The sequence below is a fragment of the Mytilus edulis genome, chromosome 10 (assembly GCF_963676685.1).
Source record: "Mytilus edulis chromosome 10, xbMytEdul2.2, whole genome shotgun sequence".
Classification (NCBI taxonomy): domain Eukaryota; kingdom Metazoa; phylum Mollusca; class Bivalvia; order Mytilida; family Mytilidae; genus Mytilus; species Mytilus edulis.
This window is the reverse complement of record NC_092353.1, coordinates 69,604,070-69,620,637: the sequence shown is the minus strand read 5'-3', so window position 1 is coordinate 69,620,637 and position 16,568 is coordinate 69,604,070. Positions and strand designations below refer to the sequence as shown.

The following is a 16,568-nucleotide window of genomic DNA, read 5'->3' as shown; positions in this document are numbered from 1 at the left end:
GTACCAATTATATATATATATATATATATAATATCACAGTATTACATATTATTAATTAACTACACTGTTATTGGACTTAATATGATGAAAACTGCCTATGCAATATAATGTGTAAACTGGGCCAATACAGAATAACTCGGCCAATATAGATTTTTTTCTGTATTGGCCGAGTTATTCTATATTGGCCGAGTTGACACAAGTGCAGGATTTCGGAACGTCTCTAGATTTTACATCGACAGTTACGATAAACACAAACTGAAAGTAAACAGTTGTTTTGAACACGCAGTTGTCATCTAGTTATCTTAAACATGCTTGAAATCAGGCGAAAGACGGTCACATTCATTTAAAAGGTATTTTGAAGGCAGACGATAGAACTATTTCAGGTTTGGGGAACGAGTAGATTATCACAAAGTTCATTTCTTGACGACCTCATAATTTCACGATTGTACACATCGATTTTAAATTAGTTTCTGCATAACACATGCAATGGCAGTACCTTTCCAATTACTATTTATGTGTTGCGTCTAAATTTAAGTTGTAACACTTTATAGTGACTGAAAAGGGTAGAAAAATTCATCAGATGAGAAAATGCTGAAGACACCTGGCCCTGCATCTAATAAAAAGAAACAAACAGAGATGGATAGTTCCACTTCAAGGTAAAAATATTTATCTCTTTTGAAATGAAATTAAAAAAATATTGTAACACTGTAGTTAATTAATAAAGATATTATTACGTGTATTTCTGTATTGGCCTTGTTATTGGTCCTCGGCCAGCTGTATTGTCCTTCGGCTTCGCCTCAGGCCAATACAGCAAGCCTCGGACCAATACCAAGGCCAATACAGAAATACTTACGTAATAATATCATAGTATTATACTTATGGTAGACCAACTGACATTAGATTATTATTACGAGCTTCAAAAGCTTGACTTAAATAAGGCAGCAACCATTTGATTTTCTGGGGGGGGGGGGGGGGGGGCTATGGTTTTTTTTTCTGTGCAAACTTTTTTTTTCGCCTTCGGCGAAGAACAATCTATTTTTTTAGCGACAAACCGAAAACAATTTTTTTCTTTCAATTTTAGCATTACATATAGTGGCAGCTGAGGGTGAAACAAACAATTTTTTTTTCTCAGGGTCCAAAACAAATTATTTTTTTCACCAAAACCTGGAAACAAACTTTTTTTTCCAAAAAAAACCATAGCCCCCCCCAGAAAATCAAATGGTTGCTGCCTAAGTGAATGGTTAGGAAATCCCGTTTCCCCTGCGTGTTTTAAAAGTCAAAGACAAATGTTTTCCCTGATACAAACGTTTTAAGAACTAGCTTTGTGTAACCTATAGACAAATTCGACTGTATATAAGGAAGTGAATATGTTTACTCTGATTTGAAACTATCTTATAGAACTTGTTTTAGTAATTGAGAACCTATGTTGTTTATAATGGGTAATAGGTGAAATGTTGCATGACCCATCAAAATGACAGCAAACGCAGTTTTCCGGACGATTTTTATTTGTACACTGTTAAAAACTGACAATCATGTGAAACGGACGAAGACATATTCTAACAGAAGTACAAATACCAGTCCTCCCTTTTGTGTATACATATGAGAAAACATTTCAAAGTTATTAATTGAATTCAAATCCATCACACATACGGTACACATTGTATTCCGAAACAAGAATGTGTCCAAAGTACACGGATGCCCCACATGCACTATCATTGCACTGGCATTAAAATTAGAAAGATCATACTATAGGGAACATATTTACTAAGTTTCAAATCCATCACACATACGGTACACATTGTTTTCCGAAACAAGAATGTGTCCAAAGTACACGGATGCCCCACTTGCACTATCATTGCACTGGCATTAAAATTAGAAAGATCATACTATAGGGAACATATTTACTAAGTTTCAAGTTGATTGGACTTCAGCTTCATCAAAAACTACCTTGAACAAAAACTTTAACCTGAAACTCCCACGTTCATTTTCTATGTTCAGTGGACCATGAAATTGGAGTCAAAAGTCTAATTTGGCTTTAAAATTAGAAAGATCATATCATAAGCAACAAGTGTACTAAGTTTCAAGTTGATTGGACTTCAGTTTCATAAAAACCTACCTTGACCAAAAACTTTAACCTGAACGGACGGACGGACGCACAGACGGACGGACGAACGAACGGAGCCACAGACCAGAAAACATAATGCCCCTCTACTATCGTAGGTGGGGCATAAACATAAAGGACTTCATTCCTATCAAACACCTTTTTAATTGTTTAAACCAGTATATTTCTTTTAGTTTTGGGTAAAATTGTAAAGGAAATAATACTACCAAGACGTCCTTCCATAAACCTTCTTTTTCTGTTCTGACTTTGAAGAAATGACTTCTTTTCACCCAATCGAAATGGTGCATGGACATATTTTGTTTCATATTATTAGAATTATTTTCAATATTATCGGTATTAAACTTGATTATCGACACATGAAAGTCTGTCAGCATTGTCAATCTTTTTAACGTTAAAGTTCCAATAGTTCGGTCACTACTCAATTAAGTTTGTCGATAACGTAGCTAATTTTGACGGTAAAGAAACACCAATTCGATCACTTCTCTGTTACGGGCTGTACGTAACATTAACATCTATAAAAGAATCATGAATTCAAAGTTTAATTGTTTATCACCTTCGAAATGGAGCTGGAGTCATGGGCACAGTTGAATATACCAAAACACAAATTTTAAGCTCTTATCTTTTAATGCAGAAAATGAATTCCTCATCTTCGTGTTTAACAAAATATAAATATGGTAAAACGACAGATCTAGAATCACTAGAAAAAAAAAACCACATTTTGTTTGACAATTAAATATGTTTTGTTCGAAGTATTTTTGTGTATGGTTTTTTTAATTTACACTATTCTATTTATCACGTCTATAATGAGTTCGTGTAGTGAAATATTAAGGCTCATGTACATTGTTTTGAAGTCTGTCGTTTGTCTGATCTTTATTCAAGCTCATCTATCTCCATTTAGCATGTACGTTATTGTCATTATTTGGTGTCCTTCGTCCTACTGTTATAGTTTTTATTCGAAATCTTCTCCTTTAAAAACACAAGGTTGATGTAGACCAAACTTGAACACACCTATCTATTTGATCTATACTTTAAAAGTCTATCATTGATATTCGTTCAGAAATTAACATAAATGGCATGAAAAAAATGAAAATGCAAGTTATCGGCATATATCTGTATAGCGAGAGAGAAAATGTGATTGTCCAACGAATCAAAATAGAGCTATTCCGTTTTCTACTGAAATGGTTTATAGTATTAATAGAATACCACATATATCAACTATAAGTTTAAGACAATTTAATGTATCAACTGGTAGAAACATAGACAAAATTCGGCAACTTGTTTACTAGAGTGTTTGCCGTTAGTCTTCATCTACCAGATGTGTTTAGTTTAAATATTGTGTTGTTCTACAATTCAAGCCATCGTTTTCTAAATTGGAATTGTTTTACAAACGATCTCATTTGGGCTTCATTGCCTACTTTCCGATATAGATTCAACTCCATGTTGAAAGCCGTGCGTGACCTTTCATTTTTGACATCATCATTGATTGGTCTAGGGATAGTTGACTTATTAGCATAATTGATCTCCCTTTTTAATATAATATACGTGTAGGGTAAAGGAAAGTACTGACAACTGACAATAAACTGGAATATCCCTAAATATGCAAGTATTCATTGGTTTTTGGTTGCTTTACTCAATTATCTAAGTTTTTAAATAAGTCTGGATGTATTCCCTTTTTGTAGCTTCCTGGTTCTCTCTTTGCTTATTCTTATTTTTTTCTTAAATTGGCCATCATTTGTTTATTTGCCCAAATTTTGTATTCGTTATATTTTAGTTTTTCTATTCTGTACATCCCGTCAAGATCATGCAATGATTGAAATAGCAAAAAAAAAGGTCGTGGTTGCCTATCAAACAATGCTGCGTGCTTCAAAAAACAACAACAAAACATAATATGTTCACGGTTTTTTTAATCGTAACTATGCAACATTGTAATGATGTGCGTTTTGGTACAATCATCTCTCATTAACTCATTGCTTTCTATACCAATCAACCCATAGACAACTTTTGGTTCCAGATGAATGATTATAGTACGTCTTATGGCTTTTTCGTTTACCATATCCATGGTTGATGCAACCGTACTCGTTTGCATTTCGATGACTTTGTTCATAAAAGTACTTCCCCCTACGAGGGAAGCTTAGTGAAACCTTGCGTTGTTACAATGGCTGAACAGGTCTAAATGTATCAACTATATGGTTGTTCTCTTCTGTAAATACTGCTGGTTCTCCCATCAACTTCCGGAATTCACTGATCTATAAAGAAATACACATAACAGTGTAAAAAACATCTGCAGTTGTACCAGCTCAATCCCGTTACTTTATTGTCTATTAAAGTGATTTTGCTGTGTTGTATTTAGTAAATTGCTGTGTGTTATTTTCTCATTTTGGTTACGTTTTTTTGCAGCCTTGGATGTTCAATTAACAAAATCTTAGAGTTACCTCACTTGGTTTGGAGTGATAAGTATAGTATTACAATTGATTCTAAAACACATTCATTAATCTTAAATTCACCAATAAATAAAAGGTGAATGTTGATGTTTTAAAGTAGTTTTTACCAAATGACACAAGTACCTTAACTATCGTATTTCACCTCGCTGTTAGACAGTTGACGAACATGTGTTTATATCAATAATAACTATGTAGATGTTATAAAAAAATTTTACAGAATGGTTCAATAGTCTATTATTCAAATGCATCAAGGTAGATAAAATCTGAATAGTGCTGACTACTGGGCTGAACACGTGAGAGTCACGACAGTTTCAATTCAAGACATTAATGAATTCCTTTTGTTGGCCTACTTAAAAAATAAATAAAGCCACTATTCTAATAATCGGTTATAATGAGTTCGTGTAGTTATATATTTCGGTTCATATAAATTGATTTGGAGACCGTCGTTTGTCTGATCTAAATTTAAGCTCATCTATCTCTATAAGGCATGTAATTTATTGTCATCATATTGTGTCCTTCGTCCTATTGATATAAGCTTTATTTTCGGAAAACACCCGGCAGGCTGATCTACACGATATTTGTACACACCTACCGATTTGATATATACATGAAAAATATATCAATGATACCCGCTCCGATGTTAACATGCATGGCATGGAGGTAAAAAGAACATTAAGGTAAATACAAAAAAAAAATGCAAGGTATTGTTCTATATCAAAACACTAGAGTGGAAATAAGTTGGACTGACGAATCAGAAATATAGTAATTCTCTTATCAACAAATGATCACGTGAAATGGTATTGAGTAACTGATATAATACCACTTATCCCCGGCTTAGTATATATCTAGGATTTTGATTGGTTAACGCACGTCGTTACAAAACCCATAGCCCCTGGGTGTTGCTAACCCATATCCACGGACGTTTCTAACCATTATCCCGGGGAACCTCACGCAAGTTTTCCTTAGTTCCATGATTGCTCCTTGTGAAATATTGAATTCTGTAGATTATCCATGATGTTTTTAATTAAATCTTTAATTCATTAACGATTTTGTCCTATTATGCCGATCATTTACACTCATTTCATGAAATGCATCACTTAACTGCCACAATTTCAAGGAATTGGACTACTGACCTAGCTATGCAAATTACCTACGTTGACGTCACACCATCTATGGCGTAACGCTCACAACATTGAGCGCCAAATTTGACTCAATCCAGTTTCTCTGTCTCCGTATTAAAAACGTCTTATATTTGACTACCTGTAGGGTACTACCATCATAGGTAGTACCCTACACCCCGTAAAAAATATGTAAAATTTCCAAATTTCAATAAAACTTTTTTAGATAATGAAAAAAACGTTGTTTTCGCGTTACACTTTGTACCCGAATTTCCATAAAACTCGCCCGATTCGGACTAAGACCGGGGATAAATTCGTTATCTACGTTCATATCCGTAGATATGGATATTTTAACACCTTTCAGTACCATGTACACCCTTCGGCTACGCCTCATGGTGTACTGGGGTACTTCAGGGTGTTAAAATATCCATATCTACGGATATGAACGTAGATAACTCATAATATATCAACTATAAGTTAAAGACACAGTTGTATATGAAATGGTAGAAAAATAGACAAATTTCGACATATAGTTTACTTATATTTGATACGTTTCCCTCAGTTTTAGTTTGTAATCCGGATTTGTTTTTTTCTCTATCGATTTATGAATTTTGAACAGCGGTATACTACTGTTGCCATTATTTACCAATGTGCTGGCCGTTAGTTTTCGACTACCAGATTTGTTTTTCTTCAATTATCTGTTGTACTATAATTCAAGCCATTGTTTTCCTCATTTGAATTGTATACATACTATCTCATTTGGGCTTTTATAGCTTATTTTCCGGTATACATTAAAGTCTTTGTTGATTTCCGTTCATGACCTTTAATTTTTGACATCATCCTCTATTGTTCTATAGATAGTTGACTTATAAGCTTAATTGATCTTTTTTCTCATAGTATAAATTTAGGTAAACGGGAAAATCTGAAAACTGTTTTTTTTTTTCGCTTCCTGGTTCTCTATCGCTTTGCTAATTTTGATGTTGTTATGAATTGGCCATCATTTGTTTATTTGCTCAATTTGTGTATTAGTTATATTTCATTGTTTTTTTTATTCTGCACACCACGTTCAGATCTCTAATTGAAATAGTAAAAAAAAATGCAGTGCTTGCCTAACAAAAATTCTTCTTGCTTCAAAAAACAACAACAACACAGAATATGATTTCGAAATTTTTTAATCATTGCTAGGCAACATTGCATTTTGTAATAGCTAAGCTCTCATTTACCTATTCGTTTTTATACCAATCAACCCATAGACAGCTATTGGACCCAGACAAATGATTATAGTACGTCTTGTGACTATTGCGTTTCCCATATCCATGGTTGATGCAACCGTACTCGTTTGCGTTTCGATGACTTTGTCCATAATAGTACTTTCCCATACGAGGACAGCTTAGTGAAACCTTGCGTTGTAACAATGGCTGAACAGGTCTAAATGTATCAACTATATGGTTGTTCTCTTCTGTGAAGACTTCTGGTTCTCCCATCAACTTCCGGAATTCACTGATCTATAAAGAAATACACACAATAGAGTCAATATAATCTTTAGTTGTTACAGCTCAATCCCTAACTTTATTGTCTATTATAGTGATTTTGCTTTGTTGTATTTAGTTAATTAAGTGTGTTATTTTCTCGTTTTGGTTGCGTTTTGTGCAGCCATGGATGTTCAATTAACAAAACCTGGGAGTTACCTCACTTGTTTTGGAGTAATAAGTATAGTATTTCATTTGATTCTAGAACACATTCATTAATCTTAAATTCACTAATAAATAAAAGGTGAATGTGGATGATTTAAAGTTTTTTTTACCAAATGACACAAGTAACCATAACTATCTTATTTCACCTCGCTGTTAGACAGTTGACGAACATGTGTTTATATTAATAATAACTCTGTAGATGTTGTATTTATTTTTTTACAGAATGGTTGAATATCCTATTATTCAAATACAGTAAAATAGATAGAATCTGAGTAATGTGATCACATATTGTATTTTTTTTCGTTTAAAATATCAATTTAAATTTACCTGGTCTTCTGACATACAAATGCTTTGTTCAAAGACAGTCCATATAACTGTCTCTGTGCATGGTGGTGTGGTTAAACTTCCACAGTATCGGTACCAACAGCGAGTGGATTCCGGGAACAGATCCATGATTGGAAAGTTATCCAATAATGTCTTGTCACCTGTAAAAATAATGAAATACGTGCAGGAAGATTTTTTCCAAATCAATATTCTAGCATGTAAGAACTGAAAAAATAGACTTGCCTAAAATAGGGAGAAATCGATATTTACCAAACAAAATATAAAAACAAAATACGAACAGCTGGCGAAAGGACGTTTATACGCGGCCCATTCGGCACCAAACATTCAAGCTAGACTCGCTGGTTTATGGACGATGCTTAGATATCATTTGGAATGTTTTTTGTCTGATGGTTTTTATATTCTTAGCAATTTTTCCTAACCTCTTGTTGAAAACAAATCTGTTTTTATAAATGGATTTACGATCCATAAATGTCCATTCACTATTATCTTTCTTTGGTTGTACTTTATCTAATGCATTTAGTGTTCCATGGTTTTTAGTGACCTTCGTTTCTTCTCCTACCCCTTTGAACAAATCTATTTTTTAAAAACTATAAACAATAAATAAATGCCAATTCACTCATTGTCACTATATTTTTGAGCGGTAGTTTCATGTAAACTTACCAATATTTCTTACGTCTTTAAGCTTAGAAACTATATGTTCATAATTTGGATTATAACTTCCAGCCTGTAACGATAATAATCAATCATATTTATTACCGAGAAAGGTTTACAAATTAGAGTTTGGCTAGATACAGGATTGAACCAGCATTTTTATATAAGGATATGCCTGTACGAAGTCAGTCGTTCAGTATGTTTGAGATATTGATTTTGCAATTTGATGAGGGAATTTCCGTTTATAATTTTCCGTGCAGTTCGGTTATTTAGTAGTTTAAGTTTTTTCTAAGAAGATTATCGAGTCACTTTAGATAGCAAATGACATTGATATCTATTTTTTTGTTTCTTTTCAATCCACTGGATATATAAGTCATATAAGTCAATAGAGGAAAATAATCTCCAATCTTCAATTTTTTACACATCAAAGTTCCTTTGACGTAAGTCTTTTAAAAAACAAAAAGTAAAAACACAAAAATACTGAACTCCGAGGAAAATTTAAAAAGGAAAATCAAAAATCAACAGGCAAAATCAAAAGTCCAAACACATCAAACGAATGGATAACAACTGTCATATTCCTGACTTGGTACAGGCATTTTCTAATGTAGAAAATGGTGGATTGAACCTGGTTTTATAGCTAGCTAAACCTCTCACTTGTATGACAGTCGCATCAAATTCCATTACATTGTCAACGATGCATGAACAAAACAAACATACTCAAAGAGTAAAAATGTCAAAAATAGGGGTACAACAGTCAATATTGTGTTATCATCTTAATATCACTACATAAACAACGAATGTAACAAAGTAGCACAAAAAGGCATACATCAAATTTAACATTCTCATTTTGCTTTTCTTATACGGCTGAATTTATCTATGTAAAGTCTACCCATAAATGAAAGAAGGTTTTCATTACTAATGTAAAATTGCGCGTTTGAAATTCGTTAAGGCATAATTGGGCAATTTTGAAACGTCATATTTCTGTTGGTAGACAGACTGAACTACTTATTGAATTACTGAACGAAAACTAGCATAACAAAAACATCTTTTACTATTTAATAAATTTGAAGATTTCACAATTCTTTTTAAAATCTGTTTTTGCTTCTTATCTCTGATTTATAGAAGTAAATAAAATCAAACATTACACATGAGAAGTCAACTGTTTAAATGTGTGCTCATCCCGTTATGAAAATCATATTTAAACAGTATCCATACATTATATTATGCTATAAATATTAAGCCCAAACTTATGTTGTGCCTCACCATTAGACCTATGCAATAGGCAATATTGTCAATAGGTAATGAAGGTTGAGGTACTATGCATTCAATCCCCTTAGGTGAAGACTAAAATTTGTCACATATCGATTGATCAAAATCCGGGTAACATACTAATTCAGGGGGATACTATTGATATATACCATTAAGTGTGACGTAAATGACAATGAAACATACAGATTTTTTTTCTTTTACAAATACGATTGTTTGTGAGTCAAGTCACTACCTGAAGAAGTAACTACTTTAAATTTTGTGAAAAGAATATGTGGTATAATTGTCAATGAGACAATTTTTCACCAGATATCAAAGGACGAAAAAGGAAAGTTGTGTATTTTAATCGCACCACAGGTAAGTTATCACGTTGTGATTGGTTTAACGTCGTCACGTGCTGACCTCCTAAGAGACCGTAGGGGGTTAGTTAATTTCATAGGGGGTTCAAGACGCGTTAATAGTGACGTCATCTATCAATGTTGTTTCAATTTTTATTTTTCAACAAAGCAGAGCAAAGAAAGTACAGCGTGCAATAAATTCGTTATACGGTTAACTACTGACCCCCTACGGACCATAGAGGGTAAATAAAATCCATAGGGGATTCGGCCTCCGCCCTCACCGATTATTGAGTTTACTTACCCTCTATGGATCCGTAGGGGGTCAGTAGCGAACCATATAACTTATAGTATAAACATTATTTGTTGATATATATCACATTTTGAGGTTTACTTAAAAACAGTCAACAGTGTAAATGTGTGGTTATCATAGCCTATGTAAGTCCTCTCCACAAAACAAGGTACAATATATTACATTCCAACAAAGCAACAAATACATAAACATAATGGCAACACATAATTAATTTTTCAAAAATACCTCTTAGCTGACTGAAATGATGCTTCAACTAGTTAGCTCAGATCAAAAGTATGACTATTTTAAGAATGCTTCAAATTGTTAGCTTAGAAACAAAAAATAAAAAATAAAAAATTAAGAGGTCTCACATTTAATTTTAAATTAAATGGTCTCCAGTCACCTTTTTAAAATACTAAATTTAATAACTCATTTTTAAAATTAACATGTTTGATATCATGTACTTATTTTTACTAATTTATTGCACCTGATGAATAACGGTAGTGAGTAATAACCATATTGATACATTAAAGAATCTAGAATGTTAATAAAAAAATATATTAACGATAAGAAAAAAAAAATATTTTAGAAACTAAAGATATACAAATTGAATATATGAATGAAATGGAATAAAGGTACATTTATTAGTTTTTTAGCTTTTATAACATTATTTTCAATGTACTGTACGTCGTTTGATTTTTAATTTTTGTTTCAATTCTAATTATTTTTCAGCGGGGTCGGGTCTAGAAGCTTAAATATAAAATAAAACACAGACAAGCAAGGTAAAAGTTTATTTGGTGTTGAGTCTCATCATTTAACCAACAATATGCTACAATCTAGATAATCAAATGGTGTTGGGCTCCGTATATAATGAGGTTGTAAAAACATAAATAAAAAGGGACTTACATAAATCATTACTCCAATGACTGCGGCAAAATGTTTTGGGTCATCTCTTGTCGGAACAAACACAAAATGTGCCTACAATAAATACATATATACATCTATGATTATTCTGAAATCACATGCATTACTAGTAACACGATACCTTGAGTTAGATAACTAACAATCCAATCGTAAGGACTATCCGAATTTATATTTATACTTACATGTTTACTTCAGACTCTGTCACAGATTATTAGCTGGGAGATGCGGGATATCGCGTTAAAAACATACTTTTGAGTGTTGGGTGAATAAAAACAACATACCACTGTTTGTTAGCTGTTGTTTTGTGTCAATGTCGTCTCGTAATTTTAGTTCAAAATCAATACACTTTATATATCTTTTGTTATAATTAGGCATCTGTAATTGTTGCAAAATGCAACTTAATTCATTTAACATTACAAAAGAAAACAACAGCTTATATTGCATAATTGTTTCAATTTACTTATTTTTGTGATGGAAAAACTTGATTTTGTCATTTGATTAGTGACGTTTTTGTTTTTAATTTTCCTCGGAGTTAGGTATATTTGTGATTTTGATCTTTTAAATAATTTTAAGTATTAACATCTATTAATATATTTCAAAATCAGTTATGTTTCACATGTACAGTTCACGGATCAAAATCGTTCTACTGACCTGATTTTATTTTTTTCTTGTATCGATTTGTTCTTTACGTGTAAAATCTTGAACATGTTATTAACATGATTAACACCGATAAAATACACATGTGTTTTCATTTTGTCAAATTTCCATTCAATAAAGCATTCAAGATTAACTTAATGAATTTTTAATGAATAATTATATTACGTCATGGTAAGTCTTGTTTTGCAGGACATATTATTGTTGTTGTTGCACCTTCTGCTTGTATTTTTTTTTTAATCTTTTGTTTTCGTCAGCTTTATTTCACTAATTTCTGTCTTGCTTACTTTTATGTGTGTATTTTATCATTGGAATGTTTGTTTTTTATACCATTTATCTCATATATTTTTTTTTTCATTTACCCATTATTTTACAATATGAATTTAAATAAGTGATTTTCCAAGTGCCAATTATAAATAAACTTATAAGTGATACCAGGATTAAAAGTTTATATTTAAGCTAGACGCCCGTTTCGTCTACAAAAGACTTATCAGTGACGCTCAAATAAAAAAAATGTTAAAAAGGACAAATAAAGTACGAAGTTGAAGAGCATTGAGGACCACAAATTCCTATACGTTTTCCTAAATGCAGCTCAGGTAATATATTCCTGAGGTAGAAAAGCCTTAGTATTTCAAAAAAATCAATGTTTTGTTAACATATCAATGATAACTCATGTCAACACAGAAGTGCTGACTACTCTCAGACTGGGTTGAATATATCACATACTTGCGATACAGTCTCAATATGTATTTATAAAAAAAATTAAAGAGACATACCTTGATAAATTATAACCTAATGAAATATGATAAATCTTGTATACGTACTTCTAAAGCAGAATGTTGTCCATTTATTGTATGCTCTGAACCTCTTTGACTATTATCTCCCCAATGGAAATGGAACTCTAAAAGTTGATGGGGTCCCGGGAGACCTCCACCTTTAATTATTGGCTGAACATCGGGAAACTGTACTGTAACTGTAAAAATATAAAATATATATACTTATAACATGTAAATATTTGTAGAAAGATATTGGACTTAATAAAACGTAGTTATTGTTGAAATAAAACACATTTATATAAAGACATATTAACTCATTATTTATTTTGATCAATGTATATATGATTACGTTAAAATAAAGTCGGAAGACCTCAAAAAGTAAACCAGAAGTACATCGGTCAAATTATAGTAAAATAAAGGAAGATATATAAGAGGGACGAAATCTATCAAAGGTAGAGTCAAACTCATAAATCGAAAATAAACTGACGACGTCATGGCTAGAAATGGAAAAGACAAACAGACAAACAAAGTACACATGACACAATATAGAAATCTAAAGAATAAACAACACGAACCTCACCAAAAACTAGGGGTCATCTCAGGTGCTCCGAAAGGGTAAGCAAATCCTGCTCCACATTTGGCACCCGTCGTGTTGATTATGTGATAACAAATCCGGTTAATAGTCTCATAATATATATGGGGTACGGTAGGGCATGAGATAATTTACAAAATATAAATAATGAGCCAAACATAAGAATAGATGAAAATTTAATTAACCAAAAATAGTGAGATGTAGAAATGGAACAGAGAACAAAAAGATGTTAGAATTAGATAATAGATAATAATTAACAAAATAATATTCATTAGAGTGAAATAAAACAGACGCTAACATTAGAAAATAGATTTAAGGGAGAAAAAAATGATCAAAAAGGAAAGAGGCCTTACTAGTTATCACAGATAAAAGGCTTATAATTTGATACGCCAGACGCGCGTTTCGTCTGCATATCATCAGTGACGCTCAAATGAAAAAAGTTCAAATTTGAAGAGCACTGAGGACCCTAGATTCAAAAACGTTGTACCAAATACGGCATCGAAATTAATGTAACTTCATACTTGAAGAACAGATGAATGAGTTTTCAAACTAGTCAGATAAAACAATGTGGCAATGTATCTTAAACGTTAATATAAAATAAATGAAGTTCAAACACATTTACCTGCAAGACCAGTATTTTTCAGCTCCATTTTTATTCCTGTTGTTTTTCGAAGTTCTGAGAAAGAAAATCGACTAATCTTGTTGTTTTTTACCACGCGACGTGTTTCTATATTAACAGGAGACTGCATGGTACCAGCACACATTTCATAATCTGCTAAGCAAGACCAAAATGGTGGCGCTGTGATAAAAGCATGGCACTTTGTGAAGTTAAAATGATAATATTGCAAAGTTTTCAACGAAAAAAAGTTGTAAAATTGCTAAAAAAATTTAATACATTTTGTTTATAATTTTTTTTTTTTTTTTTAACGATAAAAAATATTTTATTTAATCATTTCCTGATATATATAAATACCTAAGTAGCCCATGTCGCATACTTTTGGGCCACTGTATTTTGACATCCTCACTTGACCAGGGAAAATATCAAATGAGTTTATACAATAGTTTCACATACATAACTATATTTAAATAACCAATGTAATTGATTTTCACACCTGATAAGCATCACTGTATAAAATCACTATCGTATATCCGGTTCACTGAACAAACATGTGTTGATTTAAACTGGAAATACTTAAAAGTTTGATTGCAAAAATAAGTTATAGTTTGAATTGAAGAATTTTGATTCGATTGAACAGAAATTGAAAGTATTCTTTTACATATATATATGGATTATAAAAAAGGATAAAGCACATTTGGTGAGTACAAATGTATTACGAAGCATAATATATGTGGTAATTTACTAATGTAACTAATATGCACAGACAAAGATTCAAATAATAATTACAAAAAAAAAATATTGTTTTTCTTTCTGTTATAATAACATATTGTTCACTACTTTATACACAAGATACAATAATAGTAGTATATATGGAATCGAACACACCTTTTGTTTAGAGCAGTAGAACTAAATACATCTTCCTATATTTTTTCGATATATATAGAGTTTAATTTTCGTTTTGCATATATACTTTATATCCGAGCGTAGCAGAAGAAGTTTTAATTCGTTTTTCATGTGCAGTTTTAGCAAAGCCTGTATAGAATGCACATTCAGTTTAATTTTATTCAATTTACATTTATTACGTATATTTCAAATAGCCCATTTGAAATAAAATATTATTGCATATATAATGGTATTATTCGAATTCTCTGTACAAATTCCTAATAAAATATCATTTTCAACGAGAACCTCGTCGCTTATAAGGTTATAAAGTTGTAAATTTCTAACAACCGTTTCTATCAATGGTTTAACATTGTTACCTTGATAAAATAAATGCTCGAGAGTTTCAATATTATTTATTTTTTCACATAAGTGACATTTTCCATTTGACATATGCATTATTTGCAGTCTGTTTTCTGTATATATAATCCTGTGTATACATTTCCATTGATATTCTTTAACTTTTTTATTAATATTCAAAAATCGTCGAGCTACTTTTTCAATCTCGAAAAGCAAAACGGAAAAAATAAATTATGGAGTCGAATAAAAACAGATAATGGACATTATAAATACAATATAGACGAAATACTAAATGAACAAGTTAAAATCTACTCAAATTTATTTAGCTTTTTGGAAAGTGCTAAAGATTTAACCAGTCACATCGACAAAAAAACTAAACGATGATAAAAAAAATTACTTGACCGCGGAGGAAATAATGACAGTTCTAAAAATTATAAAAACAAAAAAATCCCCAGTTGAGGACGGAATCATATCTGAATTTTATGTAATATTTTGGAATATCATACAAGAAGAATTTTTTACGTTATTGCAAGAAATATTTAATGAAAAAACATTTTCGGACTCGCAATATAAAGGAGTTTTAACACTATTATTTAAGGGCGAGGAACGGGAAAATATACAAAACTGGCGCCCTCTTACACTACTAAATTGCTTTTAAATCAAATTCATACCGAAATAGTTTGGATTACGACTTTACCCCCGATCGTATTATTACCTGCATTCACGATCGAGATGTTCGAAAACAAATTTGATATATTAAACTAGATTTTCGATAATCTATTTATACGTACTTAGCTGCAACAGTATAAATTTATGCAAGATTATTTTTTTAGAATGCATTTGGTAATTTTCTTCAGCACATTAACATATAATGAATGAATGTATTTATGAGATTTATTGCACAAACACTTAAGAAAGGTTTATAAACATTGTTTTCCTTTTATATTTATTTGCTTGTTATATTATTACTAATAAGCATAATATGCACAGTATCGCAAGTTGTGTTTTTATTACATACATAACATGCCAATATGTTTTTCGCAATTGTATCCGAAAATAAGTGAAGGTTTTATAGGAACATTTTAGTAATGCATCATATTATGACGTATTGTTTTAATCAGTGACAAGAAACATTGGATTCGACGCAGGATTGGAGAATTCACATTGGAGAGTTATACGTATTTATATAAAATATTTAATAACAATCCATGTTTTCTGTTTAAAGAAACTAATAATGACATGCGACTTTTAAACATTTTGAATTCAGATTTATTTTTGATTTTAATATCAGTAATAAACGTTATTTATTTAGTTGCTGTGACGATGATGTACTCACGAATACCGCCTTGATAATATCCCCAGTTAGGACCTAGAATAAAAAAAATAAAAAGATGTTTCTTGTTACCATCAATATTGATGGTTGAAAATTAGTAAGGTAAATATAAGAACATCTACTTATGATGATAATTTTTTTTATATATCTATTCATTTAATCTTTTA

At 31.4% G+C, this 16,568-nt stretch overlaps 1 protein-coding gene across 1 annotated transcript; it reads right to left on the bottom strand.

Annotated features, from left to right (window-relative positions):
- Positions 1 to 6,837: 6,837 nt before the first annotated feature.
- Positions 6,838 to 14,003, bottom strand: LOC139491772 (carbonic anhydrase 1-like). The gene is made up of 6 exons (XM_071279625.1): positions 13,833 to 14,003; positions 12,667 to 12,815; positions 11,171 to 11,242; positions 8,381 to 8,444; positions 7,703 to 7,860; positions 6,838 to 7,186 (listed from the first exon to the last, which is right to left on the bottom strand). Exons 1-6 carry the CDS (start codon positions 13,972 to 13,974, stop codon positions 6,905 to 6,907), a joined length of 867 nt encoding a protein of 288 aa, XP_071135726.1. The 5' UTR covers positions 13,975 to 14,003; the 3' UTR covers positions 6,838 to 6,904.
- Positions 14,004 to 16,568: the final 2,565 nt, after the last annotated feature.